Source organism: Thamnophis elegans, chromosome 4 (assembly GCF_009769535.1).
Source record: "Thamnophis elegans isolate rThaEle1 chromosome 4, rThaEle1.pri, whole genome shotgun sequence".
In the NCBI taxonomy this organism is placed as follows: domain Eukaryota; kingdom Metazoa; phylum Chordata; class Lepidosauria; order Squamata; family Colubridae; genus Thamnophis; species Thamnophis elegans.
Genome location: NC_045544.1, coordinates 11,447,916 through 11,470,203, shown reverse-complemented (window position 1 = coordinate 11,470,203; position 22,288 = coordinate 11,447,916). Strand labels below are relative to the sequence as shown.

The 22,288-nt window shown below is 38.4% G+C and overlaps 1 protein-coding gene across 1 annotated transcript in view; it reads right to left on the bottom strand.

The window, feature by feature from the left end:
* The window catches only part of ADGRB3 (adhesion G protein-coupled receptor B3), a 556,344-nt gene that overhangs the window by 394,130 nt on the left and 139,926 nt on the right, over positions 1-22,288 (bottom strand). Inside the window, exon 2 of the mRNA XM_032214959.1 lies at positions 5,811-5,921. Coding sequence (XP_032070850.1) covers positions 5,811-5,921 — 111 coding nt within the window. The remainder of the gene's footprint in view (positions 1-5,810; positions 5,922-22,288) is intronic.

Below are 22,288 nucleotides of genomic sequence, written 5' to 3'. Positions count from 1 at the left end.
TAAAGAACGTCTTTCTTTTATGCATTTACAGAAGAAGACATTCACTTCGCCCATATTATCCTAAAATCAACTTCAGCCTAAAATCTGGCAACCCTATTCATTTCATTAAGAACTGGAGCGAGAATAATGAGAATCACTTGTGTTTGTTTATTTTCTGTTTTTGACTTGTTATATGACATTTTATAAGATCATGCTTAGCCTACTTCTTAACTTTTCAAACAGTAAATAGCCTAGATCTTAATTTTTCAAACAGGAAATAATGTTGAAACAATTGAAGAGTTACTAGGGTTTTTCCAAGCAAGAAACATATAGTATTTTTTCTCTTTCTCTTTGCCTTTCCCCTTCCTTCCTTCCTTCCTTCCTTCCTTCCTTCCTTCCTTCCTTCCTTCCTTCCTTCCTTCCTTCCTCCATGCCTGCCTGCCTGCTTGCCTGTCTGCCTGCCTTCCTCTTCATCATGTACAGGAATGAATGTTTTCCATTCCTATCAAGTGAGACATGTAAAATAGGATTCGGTCGTTAAAACATTGAGATGGGGACAAAATTTTACACTATTCATGGCATGATATACTCTGAAATATATTAACCAACATTCTAATAAGACATCTTTAGGTTCAACATGTCTATCTGCACAGAAATCCCAGTGCTAATATGTTAATTTTAAAAAAAGTTTCACATCTAGGGAATGAGACTTTTCCAAAACATAACATGACTCAAGGATGTTCACTTACTGCATTGGTTGTAATGACTAGATTGACTGACAAAATGAAACTAGAAGAAATCAGCCATTATCAAAGATATGACTATAAGTTAAAAGGCAGGGTGATGGATAAGGCATCTCGAATATGAAATGGCTATGAAGATTCTCAGTCACCCAGGTGATGGTTGTCCCAAAGGTGCTTTTTCAAGAGGCAACTGGTTTTTCTTTGAAGTCATTTTTCTTGAAGATGATCCAAGAAGCTTCTTCAGCTTCAGAAGCGAAACGTTTTCAAACACTTCAAGAAAATCCAGTTGCCTCTTGAAAAAGCACATTTCGGTCAAATATGGAATGGAATTTTAAATGTTTGCACTCATTCATTCCTCATTGTCTGTTTCAGATATGTAAGTAAGTGACAACAACCTTCATGGGAGGTCAGAGAGAGATAAGTGCTCCTCTACGTTCAGAGCAGGGAAGGAGGGTACTATGACTGTGTAATGTAATGTAGTGAGGGAAAGGTAGGAAGCCTGCTCATCTGCTTCACAAAGATTACAAACTATTAACAAAACAATGATCAAAGTGTTAAAGTATTATTTTTTTTGTTCAAGAGTAGTGGAACGAGTTAACAGTGTTCTGTGGGGGTAAAAAATCATTTAAGGTGGGGTAAATGCTGAGGATATTAGGCTTTAAACAGTATGTCACAGATGATTTTGATTTGATTTTGATTTTTGATTTTACTTTATTTGTATGCCGCCCTTTTCCCTGAGGGGACTCAGGGCGGCTCACAATTCAGGGGGAGGGAAGGACAAACAAGTTACAAACATGAAGACAATACATCGTTAAAAAAGCGCAACAGTCATACTATTCGAGTGGGGTTGTGAGATCATATTGAATGATATAATCTGAGATGCAGAAGCCTGATTGGAAAGTAAAATTTGGATAATTGAGGGTATCTCCCTATTTTGGAGTTTTCCCCATCCTACTCTGATCCTGGTCCCATAGCTTAACGATTCAATGGAATCCCTATGTATGGCTTTGGGTACTGGGATAAAATCTGCTAGGAGAGGATGGCATGGGAAGTTCATATCTACCAGTTGCATCTGTACCTTAAAGCAGGAAGCAATCTGTTGGTTTGTTATTGAACAATTCTAGGATTCATTAGATTGTGGAGTAGGTTTTTGTCTGTGGCAAGTCAGAGGGGAACAATCATATGACTGCACTATTCATGTCTCAGGAGAAAACTATCCACCTTGCATACACCCCAGTACTGAACTTTGTGTACTCCACTGCATTAATTGGGCCTTACTGTCAACTGGGATTTAGCTTTCACTCATGACTTTGGTAATGGGACTGAAGACTAAGAGATAGTCTTCTTCTTTGTTTCTAATTAAAAGTTATGTTAGAAGTATTTTATTAACTGCACTAAGCTTCTACAACTAACACATGCAGAGGTGGCAGCTGTGGAATACATACATATATTTTATAATCCACACCAGAATTCTAGAAGCATATTCTGCCCGTGATCTGACAAATGAGCGCATGACAAAAGCGCACTTACAAAACCGTGGTGCGAAAACCGTGACGTCATCAACATGCCCACAACAGCACGCGAACAACAGCGTGCCAACAGAAGCGTGATTTAAGTTAATGTAAGGGTTGGGTTTAGGGTTAGGGTTAGGTTCAGGGTTAGGTTTAGGGCTAGGGTTAGATTTAGGGTTAGGTTTAGAGCGCACTTCTGTCGGTGTGCTGTTGTCGGTGCGCTTCTGCGCTCATTCGTCAGCACAGTTTAGAACTCGCGGTTTTGTTGCCGTGGTTTCATCGGGCATGCTTTTGTCGGGTGCCCTTTTGTTGGTGAACATATTCTGCTATCAGTCATGCCTGAGCAAGTTCCACAAACTTAACTGAAGGTACTCAACCCTTTTTTAAAAAAGGTACATGTAGCACATAAACCACCAAATTAATCATATCTTTTCCCCAAGGGATTGAATAGGTAGTGGATATTTAGGAGGGCCCTGTAGAATCAGACCATCATACAATGATTTGCATTAAAACATCAGAAGGTTTAATTTTTGCTTACATTCCGCATGATTCCTAAGGTCTTGCTACCATCCTAAACACTAAGAGAGATCTGAACTATAAACAAATGCAAAAGTACACTTACAAAGTAGCCAAAGTAAAATGCATTGAGTAAAATGGCCCACAAATCTATATCACACTTACCTGGATGATAATTTTAAATTCTTAATACCTAAAGAGAGGATAATATGGAGGAAAGCATAACTCATGGTTGGAGAATATATACAGTCATGCTGCAGACATGTGCTGTTAGGTTTTTGAAACATGGTGATCAAATTCTTCTTCCAACAAACTCTAGCACCTTCATTTAATATATTCCCCACCTACACTCTCCCTCTCTTCACTGAAACTAATAACATGGCTACTTCATTATGAACCCACATCAGTCCATGTCAATGCAGGAAAAGGGTCTTTTCTTGTTTTGAAGGGTGCACATTTGTTTGAGCATAAAAATCCTACAGCTTCTGTCTCTACAAAGGCTTCTCAGTGGCCTTCAGTGGAAAAGGAAGGACACATATGGGAAAAACTGATCTTCATTCTCCACCGAAGTGTAGCTGCCTGAAAGCAGAAAAACTGTGCATTCATTAGAGAAAAGCACAAAATGTATTCTGAATGGAGGTGTTTCAAAGTCAGCAGTGCAGAGTTATCATAACCAGACACATGAATGCAGCATAAAAAACAAGGGTTTTTTCCCCTTAAAATATCTCTTACATCAAAATTCGTCTTTTCCCTCGTTTTTAATTAATTTTTGTTTAAAACAAAGAAATGAGTTTATAGATATCACAGCAAATCCATTCCGAAAATTTTAACTGCTACGCATAAATAACTATACGATATGACAAATAATCAGAGTTTATCACCTAGGCTTTAAAAAATACATAAAGGAAAATAAACAAGGAATAACTTCAAATCACAGAAACAAATGAATGCCGTTTCTAATTCCACTTATCAATCTTATTAATTTCTGAGCAAGTACAGATAAATGTAGATGCATGTTAGAAGAGTCTAATAATGCTACTGAAGGCAATACAACATTAATTTTATCACAAGAAAAGAAAAGGTTCACAGTGAATCACATATGCAATGATCAGTACTGAAAGAAAATCAGAATGGAAAAAGGAAGAGATGGACTAGATATTAGTAACTGTGTTGAAAAACAGAGCATAATATTTTGCAAAATGAATTAACCTACAATATGCACGCTACAAGTGGTGTGTTCTATGTTAGACAAATGGGTTTTGTTTGAAAAGGCTGATGTAAGATACTTGATTATCAGATCAGGATTTTCGAAAATGCTTTGGGGGAGTGGATTTAAATATTCATTTTCTTTGAATCATAAGAACGTTTACTCAGAAAGGTGGATGCATTTATAATGTTGTTCTCTATGGATCTCTGTAAGTGTTGAAGTGTGTGCTTGAGCATTATTTCATCTACAGGCCACTATAGCAGACAAGCGCACCATTTTATGGTAATTCTGTGAAAATACAAATCAGACTGTGAAATCTTGGGTCATAAGAAGTTGGCGTTATATGGCTGCTTGAATGTCCAGAAAGGCCAAATCCTGTTGTGATTGCAAAAGAGAGATGTGATTAATGTTCTTTTTTTTTAAAAAAAAAAAATCAAGACAGTACATTTTCAGCGATGAATGGAGCCTCAGTTGGATCAAAGCTAAACACTTTAAATATAACTGTATAAGGTTTTTAACTATAATAAAAGCAATGGGAGTTAAATTGAATTGGACCGGTTCATATCGATATCTTCCAACTCAGATTATCAGCTTTTCAGGTCTCAAATTATAGTTCAGAGAACCCTGTTTTCTATTTTATGAGATTATCAAAAATTATTTATATCAGAAGTTTATTTGATAGAATCATGACTGTCTACACACTGAGCCTTGACAGCACAGAAAACATTTCACACTGAAATGTACGATAGGACACCTGGGAGAATATTACACAAATATGTGTAGAGGGCAGATCACATGATTCTTTCAGAGCATCAATATGGAGAACAACATCAGAACATCAATATGGAGAAAATTTAGCTGTTGCTTTATTTGTGTTCATGGCCTCACTGCACAAAACTCAACCATATTGGAGAAGTAACTGTGTGTAGAAGAAGCTCTATATTGGACAGATTATGGTGTTAATTTTGTGCTTGATGTTTGTATTATACTTTGAGTGACTTGATGTTATGTATTGGGCCATAAAATATGTCTGCATTTAGGAAAATCAAATGGCTGGATGAAATGAAAACTGCCTTGTATTAAATTTCATAACTGTCCACCTAATTTAATGATTGCTAAGGAGTAGCTTCTCAGGATTTGAGGGTAAAAAATTTCCAGCACTGTTTGGAAATGCTGAGGGTTAAACTGAATATACCGCTGCTTGTGAAGAGAGTGCTTTGTCACTGAGCACAGCTTGTAATTTTTAATCATACCTCATTTCCTAATATGAATTTATAGTCACTGTGCTTAAGAAATGTGGTATTCATTCTTGTTGAATTGTTAATCATAGGAAAAGGCAGGCTAAAATCTTTTGCACATTTTTCTCTATGTTCCATTAGTAAAAATGGGGTTGATTTCTAAATAGACATGGGTACACCATAATACAAAATCTAAATTGAGAGTTACTTGTGCTATTTATTAAACATAATTTGTTACCCGGCAATCTGAACCTGAAACTGTGAAACCTCGGCCATTCACTCTACATGTTTAGATTATCTTTTTTTAAACACACACACACTAAGTTACATACTTTTTTCTTAATGTGTGATTAACTATGGTTTTTTTTTAAAAAAACTTAATACAACTTTCATATTAAAATAAATATTGATCGCATGTGTATTGGACACTTGTCTTAAGTCTTCGATCTTTTATTTATGAGTTTTAACGGGTGGTTAAAAAAAATAAGAATAAATGGCTTTTTAAAAGTATCAGCTTAGAAAACTGACAAATATGCAGCAAAAGATTATGGAGACATGCAGTGGCATTGCTAAAAATTAAACACAATAAGGAGATAAAAGGTAATTAATGTATTACCAGTTTGTGCCATAAATTTAGCAGCATCAGCTTGTTCCTGAGGGACCCTTTTCTCATGAACAGATCGAGGTCGCTGACTTTTAATTGTATGATCTCCCATCATTCCAAATTCTAAAGACAGAATAAAGGTTTATGAAAGCTCGTGCGTAGACATTTCTCAAAAGGTCACATACTATCTCATGCAGTTGTTTGACAAAAACACCTGAAGAGGGCATTAGTAGAACATCAGTTTACAAGGCCTGTTTTTGCTTTCTTTTATATTGTGTTAAATGCCTCAACCTGTGTTTGGAAAGAGGTTTTAATCTAAAACTTGTTTAAAGTTATTTTTTTAAAAATAAATAAATATATATATATATATACTGTATATATAAATATTTCAGAATTGTGATACATTTTTAAAAAAAACAGTCGTGGTACAAAATCAGTTATTTAGGCTACATACATTATATTAAGAAATAATATTTAAATCAGTGCAAACCACACCAGAAAACTACCACCAACACATTAAGTGGTGTCATTCTGCAATAAAACTTGGTGCTTCTTGGCTTTTCCTGCTTAAGCCACCCAACCAGTGGGATGGCATGAAAACAGTACAAATGTATTGTAATGATGGGGGCCAAAATGCCTTGTGTAATCTGGATGCAACAGCAGCTGTGTTTTACTTTCATTGCTTCAGAAAACTCTCTGCTACAAAAGACATGGAAGTCCCTGGGCTTTTTCCTCCCTGCTGTTCATTCTAAAGCAGAATCACTCTTTGATTTTAATAGGGGGGGAAAAAAACCTATCTTAAAAACTCCTGCATGGAAATCATGAGATGCTATTTAAAACACAAGACAGCACTGCTAATTTTTTCTCAGTGCCTTTGGCAAATCACTTAATCTCCAGCAGTTTAAACCTATTTTTTTTTTATTGCTCATAACTATGTGCCCCAACACCTTTAAAGTGCAGCATCACAACATATGGCATTATTTTAGAAATAGAAACAACTGTTTTGGCAGAATTAGCATCAGTGTGACAGGCTCTGTTGTTCATTGCCACAAGTAGCATGCACAGATTTCATAACCCAGAAACAGGCAGGCCTACAGCAGTAATTGAGCTAAACCAAATTTTCTTGTTCTTGTCCCTTAATCTTCTTTTATGAACCAGGTAACCAGGAGCCTTGATGTTGCAGTGGTTAGAATGCAGCATTGCAGGTGGACTCTGCCCACTGCCAGCAGTTCAATTCTGACCGGCTCGAGGTTGACTTAACCTTCCATCTTTCCGAGGTCGGTAAAATAGAAGCCAGACTGTTGGGGGCAATATGCTGACTCTGTAAACCGCTTAGAGATGGCTTTAAAGCACTATGGAGCAGTATATAAATGCTATTGCTATAGAGTGAGCAAGTTTGGTTAAGGCATCAAGCTAGAAACCAGAAGACCATGAGTTCTACTTTAGCTTCAGGAATGAATGACCAGATGAGTGACTTTAGGCCAGTTCCCTTCTCTTAGTCCTAGGCAAACCACTTCCAAAATCTTTCCAAGAAAACTGCAAGGACTTGTCAGGACAATAGCTAAGTCAAATATTGACTTGAAGGCACAATCCTGCCCCCCTCATATATTTATAATTGCTTTCATGCTAAAGTCTAGGAGTACGAGAGGATACCCATCTAGACACAAAGAAACATACACAGGGAGTTCCATTTGAGTGTATATTAATTTTGCAAAATTTAGTAAGACTAAACTGTGATGATATCCTCATTGCATTTACTGCACATGGCATTCTCATTTTAAGATACCTATTCTCGTGAAAACTAGAATGCCTTCTGTTAGTAAGAGATCAGCTATGAACTTCATGCTGCCTGGGAATTTTCTTCTCTCCTTGCATAGGTAGTCCTCAACTTCTGATCCCAACTGGAACTGGAACGTCCATCGCTAAGCAAAGTGGTCACTAAATGTATTGCACCCAAGCTTACGACCTTTTAGCCATAGACATTTAAGCCAGTCATGCAGTTGTTAAGCACAACTGACTTCCCCATTGACTTTGTTTGTCGGAAGACTCCTGGGAACATTGTAATTGGCAACCACATGACACTGGGAAGATGCAGCCAGTGTAAATTCATGGTGGTTCCCAAGCACCCAAATTTTGATTACGCAATCTTGGGGAATGGCTGTATGTGCAGAGACCAGCCATAACTCACTCTCTTCTGCGCTGTTGCCATTTGGAAAGGTTGTAAGACAAAGATGACCTGCATTGACGTGTTTTTTTTTTTGGTCAAACATTAGGATAATTTCTTAAACTTGTTTAATTGTTCGATTTCATTCTTTAAAATAGAATGATAATTTTAAAAAAATTGCATTGCAAAGAGAGCATATTTGAAGAAATATAACATACATTTAGTCACGGCATGATTTATTTTAGAAGCAATGATTATGTAAAAATGTATTATTTAAAATATGTTTGATATTTGAGTAACTATTGTGAAAACGGAGTCAAAAATGACTCATTCCCATTATCTGTGTCTAAACCCACAAATGATAATCTGCCAAGGGTTAGTACGACTCTGCAATTGGTTTCAAGTTCTGGTAGTCAATCAACCCAATCTCCAACTCCAAAATATGGTGAGCTCCTCATCTCCCTTGTTGTCACTGTCCTTTCTTGCTTTCTGACAGCTCCCCTGGACACAGCAAATAGCAATAGCAATTAGACTTATATACTGCTTCATAGGACTTTCAGCCCTCATTCTCATTAAAATGTGGTGGGGCAGCACTTGGCAAGGGTAGCTGGATGCATTGAACAGTTGGCGTAACCACTGTCGAGTTGCAGTTACAGATGCAGAATGTTCAATAAATGTGACTAGTCAGTTGGTTATTTCTAACCATGGGTTTACTGCTCTTTTGAAAAGGTTTTAGATACAAAGAAAAACTCTCTCCCCCTTCATCCCATGGTCTTCGCTATCAACTGTGTGAATTGTCTTTAGCAATGTTAGTTGTAACTAACAGGCATGGAGAAAGGATTGTGAAGAACATCAGGAAGACTCTCTCTTGCTTTATCCCACTAAAGTATCCTCTTCCACGCATGTGACTCATCAATCCGGGTTAGCAATTGCAATAGTAGTTAGACTTACATACCACTTCATAGGGCTTTCAGCCCTCTCTAAGCGGTTTACAGAGTCAGCATATCGCCCCGCACAATCTGGGTCCTCATTTTACCCACCTCGGAAGGATGGAAGGCTGAGTCAACCCTGAGCCGGTGAGATTTGAACCGCCAAACTGTAGATAGCAGTCAGCTGAAGTGGCTGCAGTACTGCACTCTAACCACTGTGCCACCTCGGCTCTTATAAGCAGTCAGTAGTTATTTTTCCATCCAGCGGAAGCAGAAGCGGAACAGGCCATACCTCTAACCCTATTGGTTCTTTCTGAAGTAACAAACAACAACAACAACAACAACAACAAAGCAATTGATAAGAGTCTATGATAATAATTTTCTTTTTGCCAACACTGAATCCTTCCTAATCTGGACCCTTAGAGGAAAGGAAGCAGAAATCCCAAACTCCACCTTCAAGACATGAGATAGGAGTAAGGATCTTTTCTGATTGCCTGAAATCCCATCTAGTTCTTGACTTGTCCTTCCTTTTCTTGGTAGAAGTGGAAATAGCAAGCCAGTGCTTTGCTAGCTTATCTAAGACTATTTGAGAGGCACAAGCAAGTCAATGTTTTTTCCAGGAAAGACAGAGTTTCTAATTACTGTTTAAATTTCAAGTAGGGAACAATAACTTTCTTGAGGTTCCATGTGCCAATGAACCAGCTGTCACAACTCCTAGCCTTTCAAAAATTTGGACAATTTACAGTAATATATGCAGGCTTAATGCAAAAGAGTGCATGCTTAATGGAAAGAAAGCAAACATTCAGTTGATCAGAGAGCAACTAGAATGATTGGGTGAGAGTGGACAATTTCTTGAATTTCACCTGTATTCATTGAGCAACAGCAATATTTTCAGAGCGAATGTTTGCAACAATGAAATGGTTTTTCTGTAGGAAGAACTTTGAGAGGCCTTGAGGAAAAGACTATGTGGAGTCATTCCTGATGACAATAGGCCTTCTTTTTTAACAGCACAGTCTTTTGATAGGGTATCACAAAATTATGTTTGTAGATATCAGCCCTACATGGTATCGGACCTGGTTACCTGAGAGACCGCCTCCTGCCACCTCCCAAAGACCTATTAGATCCCACAGAGTAGGCCTCTTTCGGATTCCATCTGCCAGCCAATGTCGGCTGGTGACCCCCCGGGGGAGGGCCTTCTCTGTGGCTGCTCCGGCCCTAAGGGACGATCTCCCCATTGAGATCCGGACCCTTACTACCCTTCCGGCCTTCCGCAAAGCAATTAAGACCTGGCTGTTCCGGCAGGCCTGGGGCTGTTGAATTATCCAGCCCCATCCGATGTTATGACTGTTGCTGAATTTTTAATTGTTGCTTTTATTTTTTGTATCCCCCCCCCCTTCCCTTCTTATTGTTAGCCGCCCTGAGTCTTCCGGGAATAGGGCGGCATACAAGCTAAATAAACTAAACTAAACTATCTGCAAATCATCTGATACGTTGCTGTCGGCACATGGTGCTTTCCTTTTATTAAGCGTCATTTCACCCTAAAGGAATCTGACGGTCTTTTGCATATCCTTTCTTACGCAGTTTCCTAATACATTTCTGTCATGCAACGTGAAAGTGCATAAAATTGCAAGAATCATTTGCAGCTTCTTCTCATTTCCCAACATTTCATCTCAAGTGTTTTCTCATCTCTGAATTTTGCTGGTAGAATTTTGTTTCCATCACTAGATGGCAGGAGATGCCTTAACTTGAACTGCAAATGAGCTGCAGTAAAATCAGAATCTAGCTACTCCCTCCCCCCACCCGCCCCCAACCCGTCTTTCTCTCTATCTCTCCTTCTCTCCCTGCTCCAGAAAATCAAATCCAAAAATTAGCGGCAGAATATTCTCTTGAGGGACAGCTTGAGTGAAAACAGAATCCTAAGATTAAAGACCTAATAAAGGATGAGGAAACTATGGCAATTCTGAGGAGTTTTCTGCCATCCAGAAAATGGCTTGCTAAATTAACTGGACTGACGTGACTGAAGTGTCGGAACAGATCACAAATGTACTCATTCCTAGTTCTGATGTGCCAGATTTAGACGCATAATATTGAAGTCTTCATAGCATGAAGGCAAAGATATAAATAAAAAAAACAGCAACAATCAGACACTACCAATAAACATTTCATGCCAACCTAGACATTGGAGAATGATTTTTTGGGGGGTGGGGGGCATAAGAAAATACACTACATTCCCAAAAGTATTCGCTCACCCATCCAAATAATCAGAATCAGGTGTTCCAATCACTTCCATGGCTACAGGTGTATAAAATCAAGTACCTAGGCGTGCAGACTGTTTTTACAAACATTTGTGAAAGAATGGGTCGCTCTCAGGAGCTCAGTGAATTCCAGTGTGGAACTGTGATAGGATGCCACCTGTGCAACAAATCCAGTCGTAAAATTTCCTCGCTCCTGAATATTCCACAGTCAACTGTCAGCTGTATTATAAGAACGTGGAAGTGTTTGGGAATGACAGCAACTCAGCCACGAAGTGATAGGCCACATAAACTTGTCCAACATCAGTGTGTGACCTCACAAATGGGCTTCTGGAAGAATGGTCACAAATTCCCATAAACACACTCGTAAACCTTGTGGACAGCCTTTCCAGAAGAGTTGAAGCTGTTATAGCTGCAAAGGGTGGACCAACGTCATATTGGACCCTATGGTTTAGGAATGAGATGTCACTTACAGTAAGTTCATATGTGAGTAAAGGGAGGTGAGCAAATACTTTTGGCAATATAATATCTATATCTATATCTATATCTATATCATCTATCTCTATCTCTCTATCTCTATCTCTATCTCTATCTCTATCATCTCTATCTCTATCTCTATCTCTATCTCTATCGCTATCACTATCATCTCTATCTCTGTATCTCTATCTCTATCTCTATCTCTATCTATCTATATCTATATCTATCTATATCTATATCTATCTATATCTATATCATCTATATCTGTGTGTGTGTGTGTGTGTGTGTGTGTGTGTGTGTGTTGATAAATAAATAAAGGGAGACTAGTATATATATGCAGGTCTTGGCGTATTCGGGTCTTTTCCCGTGTAAGATTGAGAGCATCTTGGTGACATTTCGACGAGGTCCCACTCACCATCTTCAGGCTGGTGCTTTCGGCTTCGTGCTTGTGCGAGCAAAGCGTGATCGCAGCTGCCGTCTTTCTATAAATATTGGTGGGGTATGTGGAGTGCTGGCTTTGTTGCTTTAAGTGGATTGGTTGGCTGTGTTGTTACATCTTGATTAGTTGCTGGAATTGATGTATGCAGATTAGTCGGCTGTTTCATAACATCCTGTGTGGCTGAGGTACTAGCTGTGTGCCCATTAGTCTTTTGTGTTGTAACAACCTGGGTTGTGTGATGACATCCTGAGCTCTAGTGTAGTGATATCCTGAGTCCTGTGCTGCAACATCCTGGAAGGTTGGCTGCATTGTAACATCCTGAGCCTTTGCGTTGTAACCTCCTGAGTTTTGTGATGTAATATTCAGAGCAGATGGCTGTGATGTAACATCCCGGGGTTTGGTTTGGCTCTGAGTTTGCGGTCTGGCCATGTGTTCATGGCGTCTGTCAGTTTGCTTTGTGTGGGGATTGGAGGGGGGTGCAGCAGTTGGTGATGCCACCATGGTTTGGCTTCTGAATGGTGGTTGCAATTCATCTATGGGATGGGTTTGGGTTTGAGTCTGGTGAGGGTGATTGGTGGTGGTGTCCTGTGTTGTTCTGGGTCCGGTGTCAGTTTTTCTGGATGGGAGTCATTTGTTGACTGGGGTTAGTTTCCAGATGTCTGGAAGGCGGGAGGTATCATCATGTTTATTCATGTTGTGCAGGTGTTTCTCTATTTCGATAGCTTCCATAATTATTCTCTTGTTGAAGTGTTGAGTTTTGGAGATTAATTTGGTTCCTTCAAAATCAATTTAATGTCCTGTTGCTTTAAGGTGTTGGAAAGGGGAGGAAGTTTTTTCCTTTTTTCTGACTGTGTTCTTGTGTTCTCCGATGCGTGCATTTATTCTCCTATTAGTTTGTTCAATGTATGTGGTAGGGCAGATTTTGCATGGTATTTCATAGACTTCTTGGTTTTCTAGCTGGATTTTGTCTTTGGGGTTTCTTAAGATATTGGCTATTTTTTGGTCAGCGTCGAAGGCTGTCTTGATATTGTGTTTGTGGAGAATTTTGCTGATTTTATCTGTGGTGCCTTTGATGTAAGGGAGGAGGGTGATGCCATTGTCCTGTTCTGTGTCTCAGTTCTTTGCTCGCACAAGCATGAAGCCGAAGGCACCAGCTGAAGATGGTGAGTGGGACTTCGTCGAAATGTCACCAAGATGCTCTCAATCTTACATGGGAAAAGACCCGAATATGCCAAGAACTGCATATAGCAATAGCAATTAGACTTATATACCGCTTCATAGGGCTTTCAGCCCTCTCTAAGTGGTTTACAGAGTCAGAATATTGCCCCCACAGTCTGGTCCTCATTTCACCCACCTCGGAAGGATGGAAGGCTGAGTCAACCTTGAGCCAGTGAGATTTGAACCGCCGAACTGCAGATAGCAGTCAGCTGAAGTGGCCTGCAGTACTGTACTCTAACCACTGCGCCACCTCGGCTCTCTAGTAGTGGAGAAGGGCAAGGCAGTCCTGAGTAGCTATGAAAGATCTGGAAACTAAACTGGAAAAGGACGAGGGAAATATAGGCTCAAGGCACACACACACACACACACACACACACACACACAAACCTATAGGTGTATATCAGTGACAAAAAGTTTGATTGAAGAGCGAGGAGGCCCCTGGTTCAAATCTCATAACAGTCACAATCTCAGGAAAATGGCTGAGATGAATCTGTTTCTTGTGCCCCCCCCTCCTTTCCACTATCAGGTTATCAGAATAATACTAACTTGGCAAAGTTCTTGTCATTATTGTTGAACTGATACCTAGCCATGATTTAAATACTAGACAGCTATACATAAATAAATGTGCCCAGTATGACTACAAGTATGGCTACAGTTCCTCTGCTTCACAGCAGAATAAATTCAGCTGGAAGCATGAAAAATTTCCTCTTAATTTACAGGACAGAAAAATTGTGCATCTTATTCCTTTACATGCAAACCTAAGGCAAGTGTTGGCTGTTTATTTTATGGGAAGATGGGATCAATTTCTTTGAATTATTCAGAATGTGTTGTTAATTTTGGCTGGCTGCCTCAACACATGGATATTAATGCAAAGGGTTTCCCACCCCTCTTCCTTGTTGGGAGGGATTTTCACAATAGCTGGTGGAAGAAGACTTAAATCTCCCTCCTCCTGCAGTTTAGGGCAATTTCAGTTTAAATTCCTTCCTGCCCCATCTTTCCATGATTAAAGAAACACATTAAAACTAAGCTGATGTGGCTAAATATTAACATAGTTTAAGCCTCTTAAACTTAGGTTAATAGGTTAAATCTTTCTCACTTTCCAGTCTGTTGCCTATTCTCTCTTTCTCTTGTGTGTGTGTTTGTGTGTGTGTGTAGAGAAACAGGCACACACACACAAACACACACAAACAGAGAGAGAGAGAGAGAGGGAGGGAGAAAGAGAGGGAGGGAGAAAGAGAGGGAGAGGGAGGATGTACTATTCTCAAAAATGGGCAGCTAAGACCTAAAACAAAATTCCTAAAACTGCTTTAATATAATTTAAAAACCAAGAAAGGGCAGAAATTGCACAAGACAATTTCTTATTATTTTTTGTCTAATTGCCTTAGTCACCAGAAAGGTTCTCCAGTAAAATTGCATGCTAGTTCTCACTGTCATAAAAGATTGCCACCCGAAGAACTAAGGCCTTTTAATTAATTCAAGACCTTTAATTTCAATAATCATCACAATTGCTAGATGAGAAAATATAACAGCTTGCAAGTGCAATCATTTGAACTAATCACAGTGGTTACTAACTTTAAAAGAAATAAGTTGTTTGTTGGGTAGATTTACATCTCTTATTCTAGCTTTGTTAGTGGTATTGTCTAATGAGATGGTGTAGACCAGAGGTGTCAAACTTGTGTTGTCATGGCGGAGTCACGTGACATATTGTGACTTTTTTCCTTTGCCAAACCGGGCGTGGGTGTGGCCAGAGTGTGACGCATCCGGTCCGCAGGCCGTGAGTTTGCCCTGGTGTACACTATCAATGACCTGTAGCATAGAAACAAGGAAAAAGCCCTTATGTCTGATGACAATCTTAGCAACAGCCATGCATATTCTGCTCATAATCTTACATCTTGTCCTTATTTGCCATTTTTGTTAAATACTCCCAGAGTATTAAAATTTCAACTTCCTGATATTATAAACAGCATGCTGGCTGTTTAATTTTGGAGTTGCAGCCTTAACACATTTAGAGAAGATCAAATTGGGAGCTGCAGTTCTACATTAGTGTTTTTCATAAAAGTTCTGGAGTTCTGGGATTTATAATTCAGAAATATTTGAGGGGCCCCTCATCCTTTATTGAAAATTAAAGGACATAATGTATTTATTGGGGCTTACTTTTGATTAAACGGAATGAGAATTGCATTTAAAATATCCTTAATTCTTGCCTGAAAACAAATGTTTTATGTTCTAAATTATGTCATTCCATCTCTTTTTTTTTTAATCTGAAGTAACCTGGAGCAGCTATTTACATATAACATGTAAATTGCATTCTATATTTTCCATTTTTGAGTATAATATATTACATATTCAATATTCCACTGAATGAATATATATAAGCTGGGCTACCTCAATTACAGTAGAAACTGTTACACCGATGAAAGACTAGAAAAACCAGGTTAGGAGATCTACCTACATGGTCCCTAGGATTGAACACTGACTTGATCTCACATAATCAACAACAAACAACCTACTACAGAAACGTCTGACCCAGTGGTGGGATTCAGCCAGTTCGCACCTATTCGGGTGGACCGGTGGTTAACTTTCTAAACAGTTCGGAGAACCTATTGTTGGAAGAAATATCCTCCCCCACCTACACTTTATAGGGCTAATCCTGTAAGGAAGGCAGGAAGGAAACATCCTGGTGTTTCTAGCCTAATCTCTATTGCCCTGTTTACAGAGATTGCCTCTCCGGTTAATCCTTATTACTGTATTTTTCAGAGTATAAGACGCACCCTTTTCCCTCAAAAAAGAGGGTGAAAATCTGGGTGTGTCTTATACACTGAACACAGAATTTTATTGACCTCCAAAAGCCCCGCCCCCTATGCAAAAATGGACATGCAGAGGGTTTGGGAGACTTGCAAAGTGTTCCTGATGACTGGGGAGGGCAAAAAAAGCAAAAAATGCCGTTTTGCCCCCTCCCAGCCCCCAGGAGCACTCTACAAGCCTCCCAAAGCCTCTGCATGCCCCCCACCCCCTGTTTTGCCAAAAATGGCTCATTTTTGCAAAAAATGGCCGGTTTTTAGCTCATTTTTCCCCCACCCCCAGAAGCACTCTAAGAGCCTCCCAAAATTCTGCATGCCCCCCCTTTTTTTGCAAAAAAATGAGACATGCAGAGTGCAAAAACTTTTTTAAAAAAATTATCTCTTCAAAATCACAGTGCATCTTATATTCCAGTGCGTTTTATAGTCCAAATATTTTACATTGTAACAGCTAAGTCGAAGCGTCCATCGACCTGAGTGACATTGAGTTGGCCACACCCACCCAGTCACATGACCACCGAGCCCTGCCTACCCACCTAGTCATGAGAGCAGAGAACCGGTTTTTAAATTATTTGAATCCCACCACTGGTCTGGCCTCTAGACTGTCGATAAAAATGAAATATAATGAAATTAAACAAAAATGTGTGATATTCACAGCATTAGAATGCTGTATTAATATTTACAATAAATAATATGCTAACCATTGCAGATACAACTAGATTGTATCTGGTGTGTTGTTAGCCAAATGGAACAGAAGCAATTGTTTCATGGGATTTCTACTTCATTTTACTTCTAGCAAGCTCCACACTGTCCAGGCAGCCAGCAGAACTGAATTAAGACCCTAGTTCTTTAGTCATTGGTTAAGAAATAATTTAGAAAACGTGGACATTAGGGAAATAATCAAGTCTAAAAAGTACATAAAATGAACTTAGTGTATTTTGTGCCAGTGACTATAGAACAAGATGAAGCACTCTAATTATAGTAGCAACTTAAATCTAAAGCACCCTAGAATAAAATGGTGTTTAGAGCAGTGTTTCTCAACCTTGGCAACTTGAAGAGGTCTGGACTTCAACTCCCAGAATTCCCCAGCCAGCTGGCTGGGGAATTCTGGGAGTTGAAGTCCAGACCTCTTCAAGTTGCCAAGGTTGAGAAACACTGGTTTAGAGCTTCCTGACTCTTTAAAAAAAAAAAAATTCCTTACAGACCTCGCATTGTAATCCTAATTTATTCTTCTCAATTTTTTTTTTGTTAAATAGAGTACATCCAAATATATAAAGAGGATGACATAAATTATGTATTACTTTCATTAACCATAATAAAAAATATTGTTTCCCCCTACCCCTCCATATATTAAATTCTGCTGTAGTTGTCTTTGAAACCACTTATCACCTTACCATCCAATGACTACGATTCTTGCTCGGTTGATTTGAAAAATGACTATGCCTCACTTCCCAGATTTATTTACTGCAATATAAATTCAATCCAGTTCATTTGCTGATCATCAGTAAGCCTGCTAGCCAAGACTGTCATTATTGCTTTATATATTATTAATGCAAAATACATGCATCACAGCAACAGCAACTCCATAGCAGAGAAATTAGTTGGCCAGTATTTTGTCTATATAGGCCAGGAAGGATGGCCCATGGTCAGTCATGTGCTAAGCCGACTTAGCTTAGGGTATGGGTTTCAAAAATTGTTCGAACCTACTCTGTGGGTGTGGCCTCCTTTGTGGGAGTGGCTTGCCACCCATGTGACCGGATGGGAGTGGCTTGCCACCCATGTGACCGGATATGAAGATGCCGACGACACTTGTCAGAACCACCTTAAATTACCTCACACACAGCACTGGCAGGCATAAGAATATGATGTAAACTTGTTTTTTGAAAGGCATCTTTGGTTTGCGTTAAAACAACTTCAACACACGCAATGTTCTGATTGCACCACAAACGCAGTAGTCATCCTTATCTTTCACAGAGGCACTGAGTTTTATAAATATGAGCATGATAGTGTAGAATAATCATATCCAAGGACCAGTGGTGGATTTCAAAAATTTTTGGAACCTCTTCTGTAGGTGTGGCCTGCTTTCCGGGTCCACTGATGGAACTTCTTCTAACCAGTTTGGTAGATTTTATGAACCGGTTCTACCAAATAGGTGCGAACTGGTAGGAACCCACCTCTGGTATACAGCCAGTGGTGGGATTCAAATAATTTAACAACTGGTTCCCTGCCCTAATAAGTAGCTGGTGGGGCTTGGTGGTCATGTGAATAAATGGGTGTGGCTGACTCAATATCACTCATGTTGATGGGCGCTTTGCTTTAGCTGTTATAATGTAATAAGGGTTAACTGAAGAGGCAGTTTCTGTAACCTGGGCAATAAAGATTAGGCTAGAAAAAACACCAGAATGTTTCCTTCCTGCCTATCTTACAGAATTAGCCCTGTAAAGCAGAAAAAAAACCAAAATGAGATTTCTTTCAACAACCGGTTCTCTAAACTGCTTAGAAGGTTAACAATCGGTTCTTCTGAATAGGTGCGAACTGGCTGAATCCCACCACTGTGGACTACAGCCAGAGGTGGGTTTCTACCAGTTCACACCTATTCAGTAGAACCGGTTGGTCAAATCTATCGAACCGATTAGAAGACGTTCCACCAGTAGACCCGGAAAGCAGGCCACACCTACAGAAGAGGTTCCAAAAAATTTTAAAACCCACCACTGGCAAGGATCTTGTAACTTGACAGCTTTAAGACTTGCATGCTTCAATGCCAGAGTTTCTGAATAGCTACTTGGACCAACCTAAGTACTAATTCATAATTTCATATCCGGTCACATAGGCAGCAAGCCACTCCCATCTGGTCACATGGGTGGCAAGCCACTCCCACAAAGGAGGCCACACCCACAGAGTAGGTTCCAACAATTTTTGAAACCCACCACTGACTACAGCCCACTCTCCCATGTGACCTGAATGGAAAACAGAACACTAGAAAGCAAAGTTTCCAGCCTCATTTTCATTTATACAAATGTCTCTGGAATACATATGGAACTTCATAAATAAAGCTTAGTAAATGGCTGCAGCCCAATACTTTATCAAGAAATGAATTTGCCTTCTCTGTTTCAAAAAAGATAAAGTCAAAATAATCTGGGTTGAAACACAGTGTATTAAAGTGATCTGCAACTATATTTCAGGGTATATTTCCCTAAGAGTATGTTTTATTTCTTTGAATTCACCCAGAGTTACAGTACTTCTGAAGAGAACTGGGAATGGAACTATACAATCAGAATAACATCGGAATCAGGTTTATTGTGTTGAAATGGGATTTACTCTTAGGTTAAATGTACTTAGGACTTCAGGGCACAACTGTCAACCTAAATATATTCAAAATACATCGCAAATGTATTTCACGAGGTGGGATGCTTACATAACTCCATTTAGAACAGACATATAAGAGCCAACAGAATTTGTCATTACTAATTTAAACTTCATTCCTTTTGGTAATCCTACTCTAAGCATGAACATCTAAAATTCACCTGGTTTTACCTGTAAGGTATTTTTGGACTATTCTCTAGATCAGTGTTTCTTAATTTTTGCTTTGACCCTTCCCTTTTTAACACATCAAAAAACCTCTTGTTTCTTTGAATTATATTTCTCCAAATTATCATATTAAAAACTAAAACTGATAATGTGTAGCATATTTATTTATTGAATCATAGAAAAATAGGAAAATTAATACAAATAAAATATTTTCCTGGAAAAAAAATCTGGTATTTTTTAATAATAAAAATTGTTAAACAACTATAACAAAGAACAATGAGAACAGTGACATCATTTTAAACATTTTCATGTATCTTCTATATTTGGCAAATAATTTTGATTTTGTGAACCTTTGAGGGGAATTGGAATTTAGCACATTCTTTCTCTCAGTGTTCCTTTTAAAATTACAATGGTTAACAGAGTATTGAAATATTTGCATCCTCCAGTATAAGTTTCCTATATTTTACATTTGTATCAAATAATTTATTTTCAGTTGGCTAGATCAAAATTATTTGTTTATGTTGTTCTACTTTACTTAAAATACATCCAATCCTAGCTCTTGGCTGTGGAAAATATCCTTAACCTGCATTTCACAGACATTAACTAGGAAGACGCAAATCAAAATACTATATTAAAAAACCAAAAAAAATAATGGTTATAAGAAGGAAAGATAATATTCTTTTAGTTGCTCTGGTAATCAGATGTTTACTATTGTTTAAGAAACATCTGAAAAAAAAGTATCATTTGAAAATTTGGATTTAAATGTGCCTCTTCCTTGGCACCCTGACAAAATTGGCTGTGAGATACCCAGGCCATATAGTGGTTAGTGACTCACTCACTCACAGGGAAGTTGCTATGGGAATAAAATGAAGGGAGACTTGTGTATAAGGCACCCTAGAATTGGAGAGAAAAGGCAGGCTATAACAATATTTATTACAACTATCTAAATAAATAATACAATTGTCTAAATAAATAAGTGGAATATAATGGTTTTCTCCTTGGTAATTATTGGTAAGGATTCTTTTTGGCAAGTCCTAGAATATATTACATGTCTGCACTGGTTGACAGAAGTTGACTTTTTATTACATAGAGCCAAGGTGGCGCAGTGGTTAAATGCAGCACTGCAGGCTGACTGCTAGATCAGCAGCTCAGCGGTTCAAATCTCACCGGCTCAGGGTTGACTCAGCCTTCGATCCTTCCAAGGTGGGTAAAATGAGGACCCAGATTGTTGTTGGGGGCAATATGCTGACTCTGTAAACCGCTTAGAGAGGGCTGAAAGCCCTATGAAGCGGTATATAAGCCTAACTGCTACATCCAGTGACCAGAATTCCACCTAAAGAGGATTAAAATTAAAACATGCAAAATAAAAAGATTAGAAAAAAAAACAATAAGGAAGGAAGTTTCCAGGACTATTTACAGACATGTATGTAGCTAATTTAACTAATGTCTCTTCTGCATTTCTTGAGAAGGAAGAGCATTGGATATTTTGATGGAGCTATTTGGAAAGAAAAGATCACTCAAGTATGGAAGTATGAGATGACCTGGGAGAAGTGAGTCTTCTAGGTATATGAATAGAATTACCCTGGAGTACATCAGTAAGAAGTTACTATGTGAACATATGAATTTAAAGAAGAAATTGTCATGGCATTTACTTTAAAGTAAGTCCCCAGAAACTCAATTGTCCTTATTAATCAGTAGATGTGCTTAGGATTGTAGGGTGTGTTAATTAAAAAGTTTCAAAGAGTTTACTGAATTTATAGAGTAGAGCAAGAACATTATATCCTGAGTAAGCATTTGTGAGATGTGACTGCAAGGCTGCTAACTTCTAATTAGCATTAAATTGTTTCTTAAATGGAAGTTCGTTTAATATTCATATAAAGATGAAAAAGGAGATAGAACACAAAACTGATTCACAACTTGGCAAAAGAAGGCATTGTTCATTCGCAGGAGGGATTTTTGTCCTAACCCAAATTAAAATTGGTATGTATATTTTGGAAATTGAAGTTGGCAAGAGAACTAGTAGAAAAAAATAACAGAGCCAGAGTTAGCACTTGATAACATTTAAAGACAAATTCCTTGTGTAGCCAATCACACTTGGCCAATAAATCCTAGTCTATTCTTCTATTCCATTCCATTCTATTCTAAAAAAAAAATACAAGAAATAATGCCGCATGGGATAATTAAATTTCCCTGTTAATAAAACTGTTTCCTGCTAAACAAGTTAATTGACTGCACTGTTTCCAAAATTATTGGACTCTTATGGTCTAGTATATTGATCTCAAAACCAGCCATTTCTTACTGTTTTATTTTTGATGTATTGAAACTACCTTTGGAATAATTTATCAGCATGCAGTACAAGGAAGTATATCCAACTTCTTAAGATAGAATCTTATTGTAATATAGATAGTTTAAATAAAGAAGATTAATGTATCTGAAACATCTTGACACATGTTTTTATTTATTGTGGGAGCTTTTGCCAATATCTGATGTTTACACCATATTCATAAATAGAGGGAGCACCACATCTATATATATATTGTTGACTTGCTTAGCAAAAGCCTTGATTTCATAGAGGTATGAGACTGATCTGCTTTGTGCCTAAAAAATTCTGATTAGCTCTTGACACTTGCTGTTTCCCAAGAGCCTTTCTCCATTAGAACAAAGAATCAGCAGTTGATACTGGTA